At 39.4% G+C, this 17,297-nt stretch overlaps 1 protein-coding gene across 1 annotated transcript in view; it reads right to left on the bottom strand.

Moving 5' to 3' along the window:
- Positions 1 to 10,680: 10,680 nt before the first annotated feature.
- Positions 10,681 to 17,297, bottom strand: part of LOC310912462 (vitellogenin-1-like) — a gene marked incomplete at both ends in the record, with an annotated part of 42,768 nt that continues 36,151 nt past the window's right edge. The window contains 6 exons of the mRNA XM_083867051.1: positions 10,681 to 10,799; positions 13,769 to 13,930; positions 15,119 to 15,278; positions 15,371 to 15,465; positions 16,088 to 16,185; positions 16,582 to 16,768. Of these exons, the coding sequence (XP_083723177.1) occupies positions 10,681 to 10,799; positions 13,769 to 13,930; positions 15,119 to 15,278; positions 15,371 to 15,465; positions 16,088 to 16,185; positions 16,582 to 16,768 (821 nt within the window). The remainder of the gene's footprint in view (positions 10,800 to 13,768; positions 13,931 to 15,118; positions 15,279 to 15,370; positions 15,466 to 16,087; positions 16,186 to 16,581; positions 16,769 to 17,297) is intronic.

The raw sequence follows: 17,297 nt of genomic DNA on the forward strand, positions 1-17,297 counted from the left end.
CTGGATATAGATAGCTCTGGAGTGACCACCTACAGACCTGAAACATGGTCTGAAACTTTCACACCTGACTGATGTGACTTCTATTAACTTGAGGAAAGGGCTCCTGGAAGCTGAAGCTCTTGTAGCAAAATTTAGGCTTCAGATCACATGACTGCTTGTTTTTGGAGTATTCTTTGAACAGGAAGAAAATAGAAAGAAAAGCAGGGAACAGATGATAGTCCTTGTTTGCAGGAATGAATTAATTTGCTTCTTACACTTGTCTGAACATTGGCTTCAGGAAGCCAATGTGTCTGTTCCCACTGCCATGGCATGTCCTTGGTGTCCATGTCAGGCCATGTCATCGAGTGTGTCAGGGCTATTAACATACTCAGTAGCTGAAAATACCTTGAAAGTGCACAGCTTTTAAAAAAAATGTTCTTGCATTTCTGTTCTCTGTCTCCCTATGTTTGGAAGCTCTCTGGTGAAGAGGTTGTGCAGAGAAAGTAATTTAAATTCTCATTGTGTTGTCCCAAACACTTTCTCTGAAGGCAATAGGCTGCCGCAGTAGATGACTAGTTCTGGTGGCATTAGCCCACCTGTAAACTGTTTCCTGAAAGCTACTGGGTGTCCTGGTGTCTGGCTGCTGGCAGAGGGCTGGAGCTCACTTGGAAAGGGTTGCCAGACCCCCAGGAAAGGTGTTGGTTGACAGCAAATGCTGTCAAACTGCACCCACCCACGTGGCCCCATTGTTGGCATGAAGGCAGGGGAGCTGCTAACACTTACTGTCTTCTCAAAAATGCCTTTGAAAATATTTCCGTAAGATTTTCACTTTGCTTTTGTCACAAAAAAAGCAAGGCTGCAAGGCTAGAAGATAGTTTGAGAGCTCTTAAGAGAAATCCTTTTGTGCCTTTCCTACAGATGTAGGTAATTGCAGAGAGATTTGGGATCTGTCTAAGTCAGATCCTGCCCATTAAAAAATATATCTCAGTGTTGGATTTGACATGCAGTGTTGACATCCTTCTTTCTATAGTAAGTCAGATGATATGTTTAGCAGACAGCTACTTTGACAACTTTCCTTCAGAGAAGCTGGAGGAAAATTCTGAAAATTTCTTGTAGCTTTTGACACTTTCTGTGCTTGCTGGGCTAATCTTTGTAAAATCCTGATGTTGGGAGGTCACTTACTGATACCAGAGGTAAATGCAACTCCAGAGACTGCATATCATTGTAGTTAGGGAGCTGGACCTCCTGGTAACAAAAAATATTGTCTTGCTTACCTTAAAGGGAAAAGAGACTCACTAGCTTCTGAACTTTGATACCAATTCTGCAGGACATTTTTAAACCTATAATTTCTTTCCATTAGAAAAACCACCTGCAAAAATCTTTCAAGAAATTATCAAACGAATACTATTTCCTCTTCCTAGTTTAAATCACATCTTAAATGATTCCCTACACAGTTTTCTTTACTTTCTCCTTTTACTTTGCTGCACTAAGAACTACCTTTTTTATTTCGAATAGTGGAGTAGCTAAACACCCATATTATATTATGTGATAATGACTAACTCCTCATACAGACCCCAAAGCCATTATGAAGAGTTATTGAACAAGACTTGAGCTGCCTATGTACTCATTCAGAATGAGATGAAAGCCAGACAAGAGCCTTGTAGAGGGAATCAGTCTGGATGTCTCATTGTATCACCTCCCACAATAACAGGAAACACCCAGAGTGGGATCTCAACAGTTTTCTGGAAGACCTCTGACTGCCTACTGTGAATATACTTTTTCAAAATAATTCTTTTCCATAGGGTGTAAAATATTTAATTTGTTTTCATTTGTATTGGTTTGAAGAAAATCAATGCATGTACCACATTTTGAATATCTGAGGAGAGGGTTTTTCTTGCGTGCAGTTATAAAATTTTTAGTGACATGTGTAATAAAGTGTTCATGTGTTTGGGAGAATTCCAACCATGAATATTTTTAGTGTGTCTGACATCCGTGTCTCTGGTATATACTACCACAGTGTCCTTTCTGGTGGTACAAGTAGGCAAAGAGGCTGCTTCTCACAAAATGAACCTTAATGAAGAGTGATTATCTATTAATGTACAAGGATTTACTCTGTTAAATGGCTCGGTCATATTTGCCCTCTAGTGGCAGTGAGTTTGCAGCTGATGGACCCCCGGAAGCGACCGAGAGGAGCAGAAAACTTCACTAATGGATTTATTTAACTCTGTTGTTTGTTCTGTGGTTCTGTCTATTTATCAGCCTCTCCTGTGAGCATATAACTGTGCAGGGAAGGCTTCCTCTCACCTGGAGGTCAGGGTGAACTGTGAGTAGACCTATTTCCTGCTGCTCCATTTCCTCAAGGGTAAAACCACAGTGGAGATCATCACTAAGTCTCTTATCTAGAAGGTGAGTGCAGCAGCAGCTGGTAGGAGCAGAGGGGGCTGCAGTTTGGTTTCCTGAGGGTTTGCTGTAGGAATCCGTTCAGCTTGTTGAGACACACTTGATTATGTAGTGCTTTCCTGACAAGCCTGTTTACTGACTAACAAGGGAAAAATAAGCCCTACAAATAGCATAATGTAGAATTCAGGCAAAGAGAAGAACTTAAAGTAGGAAAGGTCTTTTCATAGGAAGGAAATCTTCTGGGGAGGGAAGAGGGTAATGAAACCCAGTAGCTGTGAAATTGCTGTGTGATCACCAAGCAAGAAAAGCGCTTGGTTTGTCATTCAGAAAAATTATTGCAGTTTTCAGTCTTGAGACATTAGAATAGTAAAGGCAGACTGCCACGCATTTTATTTCTCATATACTGTTTTAAAAGATCTATCAGCATTTTTGGAGCAGAAGAGACTTCTTTTCCTTTTTTCCTTAAGTGCATATTGATGTGGAGGTGAACAACAAGGCTCATGTTTTCAGCGTTAGCACAACCATAGAGGAAATGGTTGACATTTAAGGACAATGTAATGAGGAAATTTCCAGGTATTTTCCTGAGGGGCTGACTCTGGGTGATCCTGCTCCATCTGCATTCCAAACCCCGATGACTTAGGGCCATTGGTTTTTAAATAGCACTATTTATTACTGTCTTGATTGCCTTAGGATGAAGTGCTTGTATAACAGTGGAAGTGTAATGAGAGCCTTATTGGATGAGAGACTTCCCAAGCTAAAAGATGAGTTTTGGCAGCTTGGCTAAACAAGTACGTTTCCAGCTAGCAGTGGTGAAAATCTCACACTGTCTCCAGCCCAGAGATTATGCAAATATAAGCTGTTGTGGCACTGCTTGTCTCTTCTGCTCCATATGAAGCTGCAGTTAAAAGGGGACTTGACGACTGGAACAATGGTGAAGGGATGGACACAATTACAGCGAATATTTCTGTTGCTGCATTCAGGCATAGAGTCCTGATCACTGATTTCAGAACAAACCAGATGCGTATATAAATAATTTAAAACTTCCTTTAAAATGAGACTTTTAAGGAGAAACAAGCTCAGGAGGAGCAGAAACGTTTACATTTCAACTATTCTTTGGTACCATGATGAAAACATGCAGCAGGTGAGCGAAGGTGACAGTCAAATGTTTGTACCATAGAGGAGTTACCCTTAGAATTGATAATAGAAGCTGTGAAAGAAATGAGAAATCCTTCTAAATTATATTTATATTGACATGATATAAAGCCATACTATACTCTGAGCTATGATTCTACTTGGCCAGGACAGGGTTTACTCTGTAGGGTTTTTTAATGTAAAGCTGCAGATTTGATAGAACACAGAGCTTTGCATGTGCCTATAACCTAAACCATGACCTTTAATTCAGCCAGTCTGTGCCTACTCATTAAAATAAAGCTAAAATGGGACACCAAATGATGTGCAAAAATTTAGAGCTTTGAGCTTTAGATCTTTTGAGAAGCATAAATGAAATAACTTCATCACAGCATCCCTGAAAAGCTTCTCTGGTGAGGCACAGAGCAGCCTGCGGGTGGTGCAGAAGGAATCCACTTCCCAAGGCAGTCTGGGGCTGTCACATCCTCCTCGCTCTGCGCAGGAGGGGGATGTCGGCATCCCAGAATTTCTCATGAGTGGAGCAATCCATTTTGTCGATCTACCAGCTGGCCGAAAGGTGGGGGCAGTGCCAGGTTCCCTGTCTGCCTGGTGCTAACCAGCTGGCCCTGGGCATGCTTAGGAGCCTGCAGAGCCAAGCCGAAGGCAGGAGGCAGCACGGGGGAGTTGGCTGCTAGCTGGACTCGGAGCTGGCATCCTCCCCCAGCCCGGGAAGCAGTGTAATCCGTATGGCTGCAGCTGGGGATCTGAGGACTTGGCAAACGGGGCAACCTGCCTGCCAGATTTATTTTGGTCTGTCAGGCAAGGTCACCAATTAATTCCTCTGGAGCATTTCAGTTTGGTTGCATTAGGATTTTCCAGTGTGAAGCTGTAGTGCTGCAGAGACTGATACCCAGCTTCACAGAGGAAAGAAAAAGATTTAGATACAATGCAGGTGCTTATACTCAAGACTGAAATCCTTAGTACTCCGTTCTATATCTTTAAATAGAGAAGTCTTTCACTGCCTAATTTTCACAAGCCTTAGAGCTCTCCAGTATCCTAAAAAGCAGCCTTGCCTTTGCTCAGAAATGGTGGAAAATCTGCAGGGCTCAGTCCCTTTTCATATGTATGATATGAAAAGTGCCACACAAGTTGCTCTTCCCTCTATACTCCACTTGTGATTATGCTTATTCCTGTTTTCATACACTGATTTAACAGGCTGAGCAATCACCAGAGATGTGAGCCTCCTTCCCTGGCCCACCCTCCCCAGCTGTGTTTCAGAATGGGCAGTGAATGTGCCCAAACCTGGGAGGTGATTTCAGGTATGGAAGCCTGTTCCCAGGGAGCCCAGGGCCTTGTGAAATGGGGTGTATGACAACACCTTCAGCATTTCCTATCGAAGTCCTGGTAGGAGCTGGGCTGGAGGGAAAGATGCCTTAGATCCCACCTGAAGGGCTTTACTCCTTAATGATGGAATTCTGTACATTGCTCTGGGATGAACACTGTGCTCTGGCTTCAGACACAGGAGAGTCAGCCCTTGTAACAGCCCCTCAGAATGCCAGACAACTGGGGCACCATGACTCATGGTGTAGATCAAAAGGAAGTGCTGTTATTCCTCAAAGGTGAAACATTCAGAGGTACTGATGTGTCTGCATTGAGTCAGCAGTGATGTGGGCAGGTTAATGCCACAGTGAGACAAGCTTGTGTGCCCCAGCCTGAGCCTGTGTTAGACTCTATGCCCATAGTGAATCTAATCTGTATATCATTCCCCAAATCATGAACAGATCTTGAATATTAATAGTTTTGTTTTGACCAGAGAGGCAGGAATTTGAGTGGAATTCTAGCATGTTAGCTTATTCAGCCAAAAATCTTGGCTCTGATTTTTTTTACTGTAATTATCTTTTTTTATCAGCTGGCAAAAAATAAAGCATCAAAGCAGGTCTAATTAGAGTAAATTCTCAACCACATAAGAGACAGATATGACCACAGTTACACTAGGCATTTAAATATTGTTTCAAATAGTATCTATAAGGAATGTTGAGTTACTTTTTCTTGTGAAGGTTAAGAAGATAGACGGAGGAAATAATGTAAAGAAATGGAGATAAGTGTGAGGGAGATAGTCACAGCATTTTATGTGTTTTTCACCATTTACTGTTTTGAAATTAATTTCATACCCGAGAAAATTTTAAGAGTCATGTAAATGACCTGAAGCTTCAGAATGAAAACAAACTGTGATCATTTTTCCAAGTGAAACAAAACAGAGATGTGGCAAAAGCCTGAGGTGTATTATTTCAGCACCTAGTTTAGCACTATACTTGTTATAATGACCCTTTCAGAGTTTATGCAGGACTTGGGGTTTGATGGTGCAAGTCTCTGATTAGTATTTTTCTCCAAAGCACTGTCAATTTACCTAAAGATCAAATGCATCAAAGATGGTGGAGAATATGGCTTTTCAGTAAGAGGACCCAAGCATATTTGGGTTAACTGCTACTGTAGAGATTTTGACTTAATTTTGCCTATGCAAATGGCAGTTGGAGTCATCCAAAATAATCAATGGAGATTTTGGATGTTCAAACTAGGATGTTCTGGGGCCTGAACTCCAACCTTGCCTAAAATCAACATCACCTTTACAAGAACTGCAGTGTAACATGCCCCTGACTCAGCCTTTTCATGATGACAGATGAGTGAAAGGCACTGCAGAGGGGAAGTCCAGTGAGGAGGGGGACCAAGTTTGCAAAGCTCCAAAATCTTCAGTTCACTGATATTTTAACCTGGGGTACTATGTGAATTCTGAAGATGCCTGAATAGATGGTGCACAGCTGTAGCACTGCCTGCTCTCCCAAACGCAGGGTGAGGGTGTGCTGAGGTGCCTGCATTTGTCCTGGCCAGACCAGTGGACGCATAAATAGGGAAGGGAAACTGGGACAGCAGGAAGAGACAGGCTACAGATAATGAAGGGAAAGCTCTGTGATCAGATCTGTCAATATAGATAATTCCTGCTTCCCAAGCCCCATCTGAAAGGCAACTTAATAATATTAGGACATAGAAGTGTTTGCTGTGAAGCGAGGTGAACTGCAAGTGAAAAAAAGAGGGATAACTAGACTTTTTTCTTATATTAAGCATTTTCAGGTACCAAAATAACAACCTTCTCACACTGATTCAGGATGAACTGTAAGTACTATTTTTGAACAGCTTTGAAGTTTCTTAGTAAACTGTTCTTCTAGTACCCATTGCAGTATAATTATTGCCTATCCAGCAATACCAGAAATAAGAATGAATAAGAAATAAGAATGTCTTATGCAATGTCTCTTTCCTCTGGGAGCAACACGAAATGATATTCAGAATGGTACCAAACTGTAATGTACTTAAAGGGAAAAAAAAATCACATAGTAATCAAGTGTGGAGATAAGTGGGAAAAACATTCCACCCCAAACCTTGATTGGAATTTATGTGAAACTACCTGGAATATATCAGACCTATAAAAAAACCTAAAGAAAAAAAAATAAAATTAACCATGGTAGCTAAATAAAAAAGCCAGTAGATGGCATGAGAGACCTTGAGATTCAACATAAAACTCAGATGGCCACTAATAGCTACTCACTTCTGCAACCTTCTGAGCTGTCTCTGGTTTTAGCGTTAACTACTGTATTTGCTAGATTCCTGAGGTTTCTTATTCATCAGTTGCACTTAGATCCGCACAGTACATTTATTTTTAGGGACAACTAAAGTTCATTTAATAACTCATTCAAACATGCTGAGTAAAAGCCTAGCTCTGTTGAGTTTAACCATCGGCTTCAGTGGGGTTAGAATTGTAGATGTTATTTTTTTTAATGCTCATGCTGCGGAGCCAGCATTTCATTTCCAGGAGGGGTCTGGTATTAGTGGTTTTGTCCTTTCCTATCACACTGCAGCTCCTTTCTCTGGAGCAGAATGATCGTGCTTTCCTGAGAGTCACTGTGCCATTTAAAATTAGTGAATCAACAGAGCCAGGTCTGATGGACAAAAGGTTTGTTGTCTTTGTCCAGGATACAAAAGGCTGTCTCTGATAGCCTTTTTGCCTATCTGTCTGTAATAACACCATCCAATTCTAGGCTTTTAGGAATAATCCACCAAGGTTTAACCAAAGCTGACCGTGAACAAATTAAGTGTATCACTTTGTTTTTTTCCAAATGTATAGTTATTTTACAGTTGGATGAATCTGAAAATGAAAACCTTCAACTTAGCAATAAAATATACTCCTGTGGTTAGGAGATCTAGTGGAAAAATTTACTTTTCATTTCTAGAATCACTGAAGAACTTGCAAAAGACATATGGGACTATAAATTCATAAGCATTTCTGACTCCATCAAGTAGGTAAGTAGTCATATCTTTCTGATGCAGAAAATGAGACACAGAAGTCCCCAGCCTCATGCAAAACCACATTACAGAGCTGCAAGGGCAGGATTAGGACTCAAGCCTGCCTTATGCTTAGGTCTGCATCTTTTTTCTGACACTTTAAAAAAACACAATACTAGAGTACCATAATTGCAAGATTATATTACTTGGTTACTGCAGTAAAGTCCAGAATGCATTAATACATACAATTCAGAAGCACTAGGAATGACAAGTAGAATGCATAAAAGCTCAGCCTGTGTACTACACATTTTAATACTCAGTTGGGTACATAGCTTTGGCTTGCTTTATAAGATAGGACAGGCATGATTTCCAAATGAGGTTTAAATCTGGACTGCAGATATTCTCCCAGATGGGTTGGAAATGTCTGTGTGGTGCATTAGAAATTCCAGAAGGGCTTTTTCACACTTGTACTGCTAATGTTCTTAATTCCTTTGGCAAAACGAGCTGGTTCTAAGTCTTTTGCTTTGCTGTGCACACTACCAACCTCAGGCTTTTCTAACGTTCATTACATTGTGGTTTTACAGCTGCAGTGAAGCCTTTCAGGCAGTCAAAGGCATTCAGCTGTCTCAGCAAGGGGGCACTAACAAACAGGAGTTGGACAGAGAGGAAAGCTGCCTCTTTGGAGTGGAAATGATGAGAGCTGTGTCCCACCCATGCCCTGTGCAGACCAGGGAAGGGTCTGTGCCTGGGCTTTACCAGTGACTGCTTTCCCCCTGGTTGAGCCTGCACCCCAGCCCAGGCTGCAGTACTGGTGGGGTGATGGTGAGTAAATTCCCTGCCCTGGGAGAAGAATTTCTTCTCTTACTAATGGCTCTTTGCTGTTACTAAATCCCTGTTTTAGTAGTTGAGCATGAAACTTCATTTTTTTTCTCTCCCTACTACCTTTGTCTTATCTGGCAAAAGTTTCTCTTTTGTAAACAAACGGATTAAAGAGAGAGGTGTTGGATTAAAGAGGACAGTTTGATCCTATGAAAGTCAATGTCAAATCTCCCATAAGCCACAGTGAAAACAATACCAGCAAGAAAAGAACTCTCCTGGTGTAAGACTAGTGTGATTTTAAGGGAAAGTGGAATGCAGTATTTTTCACCTCCCCTCTTGTTTAAGGCTGTTTTGCAGCCTAGGATTTCTGGTGAGTTAGTAAAACACAGCTTTTTTGAATGCATTTGTGAATGCTTTGTTACAAATAAAAACAGGGCAAGAATTTATATCACTGGTCTTAGTTTGAAGATACATGCATGAAAAAAAGCCATTGAATAGAGCACTGGCTATTTGCACATATTCTCTAATACAATACATAGATGAAATTAAAGCTGGGAGAGGAGGAAGGCAGGTAACTGGCTTTTGCCTTTGTAAGTTATCTCCAGGGAGAGGCTTGGGGCAGAGGCAAATACCCTTGCCCCAGAGCATGCACCTGGCACCTGGTTTGTACAATCTTGTAAGGGCATACTTCTGGAAGTAATGATGCTATGGCTGTACATGGAGAGAAAAACTGGGCCTTTTCTGAAAGTTGATTGCAAGCTGCAACTCCAGAGAGAGTAAAAAGAACACCTCCTTACATTACTCATGCTTCTGCTCTTGAAAGAAAAGCACTGTGAAGTGTTATGCTGTAATTGTTCAACTATTTAGTCTTCAATCATCTTTCTGATAGATCAGTTTTTAGTTAGAAAGAAAAGTATTTTATTTAATGACAGTTTCCTGCCAGGGTTTGGGTTCAGCTGTACCTTGCCCACACTAAGGCTTCTCTTGGAAGAGTGTGCTGGCTGCTATTGACTGTTATGGAAAACATACCATGGTTCAGTGCACGGCTGATTTGTGACACAGGCTGAAGAGATATTGTGCCACTGCTTAGGGGTTTGAAGGTGCCACCTATTCCTGGTCCCCTGGAGTGGGAGGGAATTGCCTTTCTGCACAGTGGAAGCTGGTAGATTGACTCTTCACTGGTTAAACACAGTCTCACTGTCTTGCTTGTATTTTATTTTAGCTTTATGATGCTATTGATCTTACATATCTTTCTATATATTGCTTTTTGGAGTATTCGGAATGCTACTTGATGTATTATTGTTCCCAGAAGTTTTTGAAGCCATCATTTTCATAAATATACAATAGGAGATGGTAAAGCAAAAAAAAGTTCCTATTCACACTTTTAGTTAGTTCATGAAGCAACAGCACATCCATTGAAATTTAAATGAAAATGGAGACTGTGTCACACACTATAGCTCTCTGGAAAGCTACAGTGGGAGTCTAGCAGTCCAATTCATTCCTTTGTAGAATGTACTAAGGCTAATGGTCTTGCTGGGAGTAAAATATATTTTTTTGCAGAATGGTTCCAGGAAAAGACGTTGCTCTTTACCAGAAAACATAAAAGAAAACAAATGCTTACTGTGTCTTTAGTATGCTAAATATGAAATTCTTTGCACAATGGAATGTTAGCAGTAGCCGTAATAATGTTTTCCTTTCATCACCTAGTGAACATAATTTTCAGAGCGGACTGCTGCAATTATATCGCAGATAAAAGGGAGCAGAATTTCTGTATAATAATATAGTTGGCCTGATTGTTTTGTTGATAGGGAAAAATAAAGAGAGACCACATGAATACTTATTTAATGAACATATTTATTAAGCAGTGCAGACTGTACATAATGCATTTGACTTTGCAGTAGGCTTATTTTCTTCAAGCACCTTTCTTAATATTTTACTACAACTATTATGTTCCCTTCTTATCTGTCCAGCTATTCAATTATTTGTGTAGTATGTCTATAGCACAACACCAAAGCGTTTAGCTTAACTACAGCTGCCAGTGCAGGTACAATCAATGTCAGCATCCACAGACTCCACAACATCCTCAAATGCAGATTTCTTATCGCTGCTTTTCTGCCATTCCAACAGGCTTACAGCAGTTTCTGTCAGAAGAGTGAAGCCATTGTTAACTAACATCAAGCAAATTAACACATTTCAAAGAAATACTGTTTTGATGGCTGTCAACTCCCTCATCAAGTAAAGAATGAAATCCTGCCCTCACGACTGACATCTAACTGACTCATTGACTTGGAACAGGATTTTCATCCATGATATAATTACTGTAATACTTCCTTAAAACCCAAATGAATTACATTTCATGAAGCACAAAGACAAAAGGAGGTTGTGAAAGTGCTGGAGGTAGCCCCTGTCAGTGTAAGACCACCATGTACCAATCCACATCAGCTATCACTTATGTTACTGCTGCATATCACTGGGTATTTCAGCTGACTATTTGTCAAAGTTCATTTCTGAAGGGTAAGCCCTTTGGAGAATTTTCAGAGGTTCATAAACTTCTAATTAAAGTTTCCCATATATTGTGAAATCTGGCAGAGCATTGTCAGTTGCAGTATTAACCTTAGCGCACTGCTTTATCAACAGCAGCTTGAATAAGCCATATTCCTTAATGCTGAAATAATCTAAATGGAATAATGATACTCATCCTTCCAATAAATATTCCTAGCTAGTTCGAAGTTTATCATTGCATCTGGAAGAATATTAGGACATCCATTTAGATTAAGTTTGTATAATGAGAAGGCATAAAGCTTTCATAATTTTACTTCCATTTGTTTTATTCCTTTTTTGGACAGTACATTCATAACATGCCATCCCTCAGCACATATGGACACTGCTGTATGAGTTCAGGTTGCATCAGTCACTGATCTTCTGAAAGGTTAACACACTCCATGGCTAAATTACTGTCCAACATTTAGTGCAGGTTTTGTATAATAAACTGGATAGTAAAAATTTCCCAGAAAGATGCTGGAGATGCTTTTAAAACATGTGTATTATGTTTTCAGGCTGTGAAATGAGAAATGCTATAAAATGTCTGAATTCTGTTCTTTATATACATTATGTCTCTTACACTTGGCACGTTGTGGGTCTGAGCACATTCATATCCATGTAGGAAATAGTTTCCTTGCAAACTGGATCATGGCTGAGTAACTGATCCCCATGCACAGGCCCTGTGGCATGTTTGAAATATAAACCAATGTGTGGACTTAAACTTGGAGTGATGCCTGCCTCAGTCAAGTTCCTAAGGCCACAGTCTTGCTGATTTGAGGACAACAGGAGAAATTATACATTCTTGTACTTAATTTTATCCTTGCTCCACTGGCGGGGTCCTTCAATTTTGAAAGAGCAAACTATCATGTCTGAATTCTCATATAAAGAGTTGAGAGAAAGTCTTTGTCCTGTGCATGCATATTCTTAGATTGAGAAAGATGAAGATTTCTACTGCTTCTACTCCTTATCCAAGTCATCAGACAAAGAAATAAAAAGAACAGTTTTTAAGTGCTGCCCTTGTATCCCTATTAATCCTTAGCCTAAGAAAAAAGCAATCAATTTAGCAAGCTAAAAAACAATAAACTGCATCTTTTTACCTTCCTTCTCCCCCTCCACCTCTTTTTCTGCTTTCTTTTATAAATAAATAAATAAATAAATAACGCCTTGATTAGAAGTATTGCAGGCAGATTTCCCAGTCTCTGCTTCAGAAAATGAACAAGAGAAGCCTTCAGTTGCTCTGAAAGCAGCCCTGACTGCAACAACTAACATACCTTTTTTTCTGATTTTCCTCTTTTCTCAAACAGTTTTGTGAGAGAATGAGACAGCTTTATTATAACCTAATATTCTGAGGCAGTGAGTGGTCTGGGGTTATGACACTTCAGAGATACTGACTTGGAAACACAATAGAAATCTGTGAAACACGGATATAATAAGATTTTGGAAGGATTTTTTGTAGAGGGTGGGTTTTTCTATTTATGAAAGAATGCATCCATTCTCATCTCAGGGAGTCATCAGAAAACTATTAGCACTCTCTCTGTGCTACTTGTTGAATAGGCTGTTGCAGATATTTGACTATTATAGAGATCTCTGCTTTTCTGGGCTGATTCAGCACATTGCAGATATTAATAACACAAGCAAAGTGCAAAGTTCTACACAGATGTTTAAATTCAGACATAAAATACCCTGCCCTTTCCAGTACTACTCAACACAGGAGTGTATTGGCTCCAGTGAAACTACACTGGATTATCCCAGCTGACAATGGATTTGGCCAACAATGGTTAACAGAGAACAAACCACTCCAACAGATACTTCCTAATGGTAGGTTTCCCTGTAAGCTATATAGGTAGTTAATTAATAGACTTAGGAACGAATGCACCAGAAATATCTGTAGGTTTCAGGCTGGATTCTCTTTTCATGATTATATAACTTCAGTGTGAAACTATGACAGTGCCTCATCTCTGGTATAAATGAAATGAGAAAAAGGCTCACCGTTTTTTTTTTTTTTTTTGTTTTTTGTTTTTTTTTTAAATCTGGGGCATGAGTATGTGTGTATAAAAAAAACTTTAAAAACCAAACCATTTTCTGGAACAATCTAGAGAAACTTCCAGCAATGTGTTTTTGCTGATATATTGCACAGTGGCATAACGTGGCAGTCTAATTACAGCACTCATGTCACACTACTTGACTGACTTTCAATTGCCTCGCCTGCCCTGGTCTACATGAAATTGCAGGCTGTAGTGTACATGGAAGGACTCAGTGTTGCTTATCTCAACTTTATGGAGATCCTGAAGACACAAAAAAATTTATTTTGTGATATTATTGATTGCTGCTGCCCCTTTTACCTCCTCAAATGTTTTTCTCAGATGATGCTACCTGCCATCACCTAACTTAGCTTTTAGCTGGTCAGCACTGTCAGCAGTTCTGGCAAATACTAATGGGATTAAAAACAGCAGCTCAGAGAGGAGCCAGAGCAATACAGGTCTGTGCATGGCTGTGCTGTGTTTTGTTCTTTTGAGTGCACTGACAGCTCCTGCAGTACATGACACACAGAGGGAGAAAAATACTGTACCTTTTGGGAAGCAGTGGAAGCCAACCTTTACTGAAGCTTTTTCGATTGGAGTACAGTCTTTCATACATTTCAGTACTGGGTCAACAGAGTAGCACGTAGATTCCTCACCATCAATAGTGGGGTTTCGATTCAGCTTCACATAACTGCGCTGCAGCTTGCACCCTAAGAGGAAAAGGAAAGGTAGTTAAAATTGTAGAAATAAATCCCAATCGATCCTTGCAATAATAAAGATCCATATTTTCTCTTCTGCTTTTATTAGAACACAGGTATCTGACAAACCATTTTTAAAGTAGTGAGGTTATCAAGATAGGACAATAATAAGTTGAGGAAAGAGTCTGAAAAGGGGAGCTATTTTTAAAATATAATTGCACAATATAACCCAAATGGAATCATGTATACTCAGTTTTTTAGAACTACCTAATACACAGGAAATAACCTTTCACATCTGAAAGCTATTAAGAATAGATACTGCAAGCACAATGGCTACTTCATTGCATTAGGAAAAATGTCAACTGTTAGTGAATGGATTAAAAAAGGGGAACATTTATGTAATAACAACAAGGATAATTTTTGTATTGGATGTTTTTTATAATGCTGCAATTATCTCACTAGAAAGGTATAATGTAACTTAACAGGATCTGAGCTATGATTCTGTTTCCTGACACACAGATAAGTACAATTCTGCTGCCGCTGAAGTCAGGGAGAAAGCAACCATTAACTTCAATAAAATTACTTCAGGTCCAAGGTAAATGGAGACCTACCAAACAAAACTGTATCAATGTTATGGGAGTCTAACGCAGTTTTTCCAGCTTTGTGTGAGATGAAGCTCTTTATTGTAGGAGTAGTTCTAAATATTTTCCTGAGATTGCACCCTCACATGGTGGAGAACAAAAATGAAATTTTTTGTGCTTTGGAAATTTACATGAGTGTAGGATCTGACACTGCATTTATAGTCTGCAACTTGTGTGGTGAAATTAAGTTTGCAGACAACAGCTGAAACTGTTTTGATACAGTGGTGAAAACCACATTTCTTTTCAGTGGGAGCAAGCTTAGGGCTGGTAGGGCTGGTTTTGCCTCTCATGAAGAAAGATACTCAGTGTAAGAAATAAAAAAAATTATTTAACATCGAATTGCACATGAGACAAAGACTTTTGCTGGAGTATATATTCTCTATATTCACAAGAAGTGTTTTAAACAGTCAGGGGTTAATAAAGTTAAAATGGATACATATTGATATTGAAATTTATAAGTAAGATATCTACTGGTTTAAAAAACTATTTTGTAGCTGTCGGCAGAGGAAAAGTGAAATCACAATCTATCCAAGCATAAAGATTTTCCACATCCACTCACCACCAGAGCAGGTTTCTTCTAGTAATACCCATGAATGAACAAATGCAGAACAGCTGTGTGCCAGCCTATGGTTTGGCATGAGGAGTTCATTTGCCTTTTCTCTGTCATTATTACCACAAACTCCACAGGTCTTTCCTCTCAGCCATGAAGCAGCTGTAACCTGCAAAACAGCACATCTTTGTAGTGAATGCTGAAGTGTTGGTAAGGTACTAGGCAGAAAGAAAGGAGTAACCTTGAAAGTAAGTGCAGTACCTTAAGAGCTACACCATCAAAAGTCACCTTCTTCAGTCCAAGATCTGGAACTTCCACGGTAACGGTTTTTCCATTTTTATAAATTTTAACATTATCTGTAAAAAGAAAGTGAATCATACAGTGATCATCTTAAATTAATGGAGAAACTGTGTAACACAAAACCCACCACAAAGTGTTTTCCTTCACAATGATAATTTTGCTGCTACAGTTAAATATATATATTTAAGAGGAGAGGAGAAACAAAAATAGAAGAAATAATATATTTTCAAAAATATTCTACTGCTGTTGCCTATATTTGGAACTGACTTCTGTATCCAGTGTGCTAAATTTTGAAATGATAATAAAAGTGGTGGTGCTCTGGCTAAATGTCTGAAGGTGTCTTCCAACCTACACATTCTGTGTGATTCTGTGATTCTGTGAACTAAAGCATCTTTCTGTGACTATAACATGAACTTTTTTTTCAACCATCACCAGCCTGGGTATATGATAAGAAAGGGCTTTATTTACCTGTCAGTTATGCTGGAGGAAAGTAAGAGTGTATATATGATAGAAAACATGAACATAAGTCACTAGAAATCTTAAAAATGTTGTCTTTCATTTTCTCTTTGAATTAATTCCAATTGTGTTTTCTTTACGCTGAGATTTTTCTGTGAAATTTATAAAATCTTGATATTTAGTTCCCAGGTCAGTCCTGGAAAACTGGGTATCACAGCTTACTTTTTTCATACTCAGAACCTCCACTGTCTGATAGAACTCGTTCTTCATTGCATGCCACAAGGAGAGATGAATTTGAGGCAGGACAGATTGTGATGTTCCTTCAGAAAAAGAAAAAATAAAAGAATAAATTAGTGGTTAATTTAAAATGTGAAAAATACAGATATTTGTGACTATCTGAATTCGAATGAATGAACAAGCAGTTTTCTTTCCAAAGTGCAAAATTCATTGGGACTGTGGGTTACTATGCAACCTTTAAAGAAAAGATAGCATGGGGATTTAGTGGGCAAATTATCAGATATTAGTGGCTGTGGAATTCAAGACAAGAGAAACTACACCACAGAATCTCAGATGAGGATCTCATCTGGAAATTTTGTCTTTCTCCATGTCTCATTGAAAACCAGTTTCAACTAGAAACTAGATATTTCCCACTCCCAGACTAACTCCCTGAGACACTTTATATCTAATTTCTAAGCCTCAGTATAAACCACACTTACGCTGATGTTGTATTTATGTGAACCTCTCTTGAGAAAGATTGAGGATCAACCTTTCTTGTAGTAATGATGAATTTTGGGTGTTCAGTACAGTCTTGAACCACCACCAGGTTGCAGCTTTTGTTGAAAGAATATGAATGGCTCACACGATCAAATGTTTTGAAATCTTTCTCCCTGATTTCACACGTGGCTGCAAAACAAAACCATGAAAGAAAAGGCACTGTATGTGTTGCTGTGAAGTACTGAAAGACATGTCCATGAGATTGAACCACCCAGCAAACAGGAAGAAAACTTCACCTCCTTGGCAGAAGCCAGAGTCTGTAAGGACATGAGAGCACTACAAAATAACTACCTGCTGTAGATTATACTAGTATTGATTTTGACTACCAAACACAAAACTCCAGCTAACAGGGAATAAAATGTACAAAAGCCTTGAGAAACTGGGTGCCATAACAAACTGTGATAAAAATCCCCATTTCCCACAGGAGTGGTAGGCAGCAGCCAGGTAGAGACTCATGTGTTTCCTTTTTGAATAAAATAAACTGGACAGAAAATACATGGACTCTCTTGTGCCCATCACCTGATGCCTCTCAATGCAGAGTTGGCACCTTCTCAGGAGGTACAAAAGACAACCTCTAGTCCTGGAGGAAAGGAGTGAATCCCAAACTCTGAATGTTTACAGCAGTTTAAAGCCTCCTCATTCACCAGCCAAAAACCCT

The sequence above is a fragment of the Zosterops lateralis genome (assembly GCF_965231275.1).
Source record: "Zosterops lateralis genome assembly, chromosome: 9".
Lineage (NCBI taxonomy): Eukaryota > Metazoa > Chordata > Aves > Passeriformes > Zosteropidae > Zosterops > Zosterops lateralis.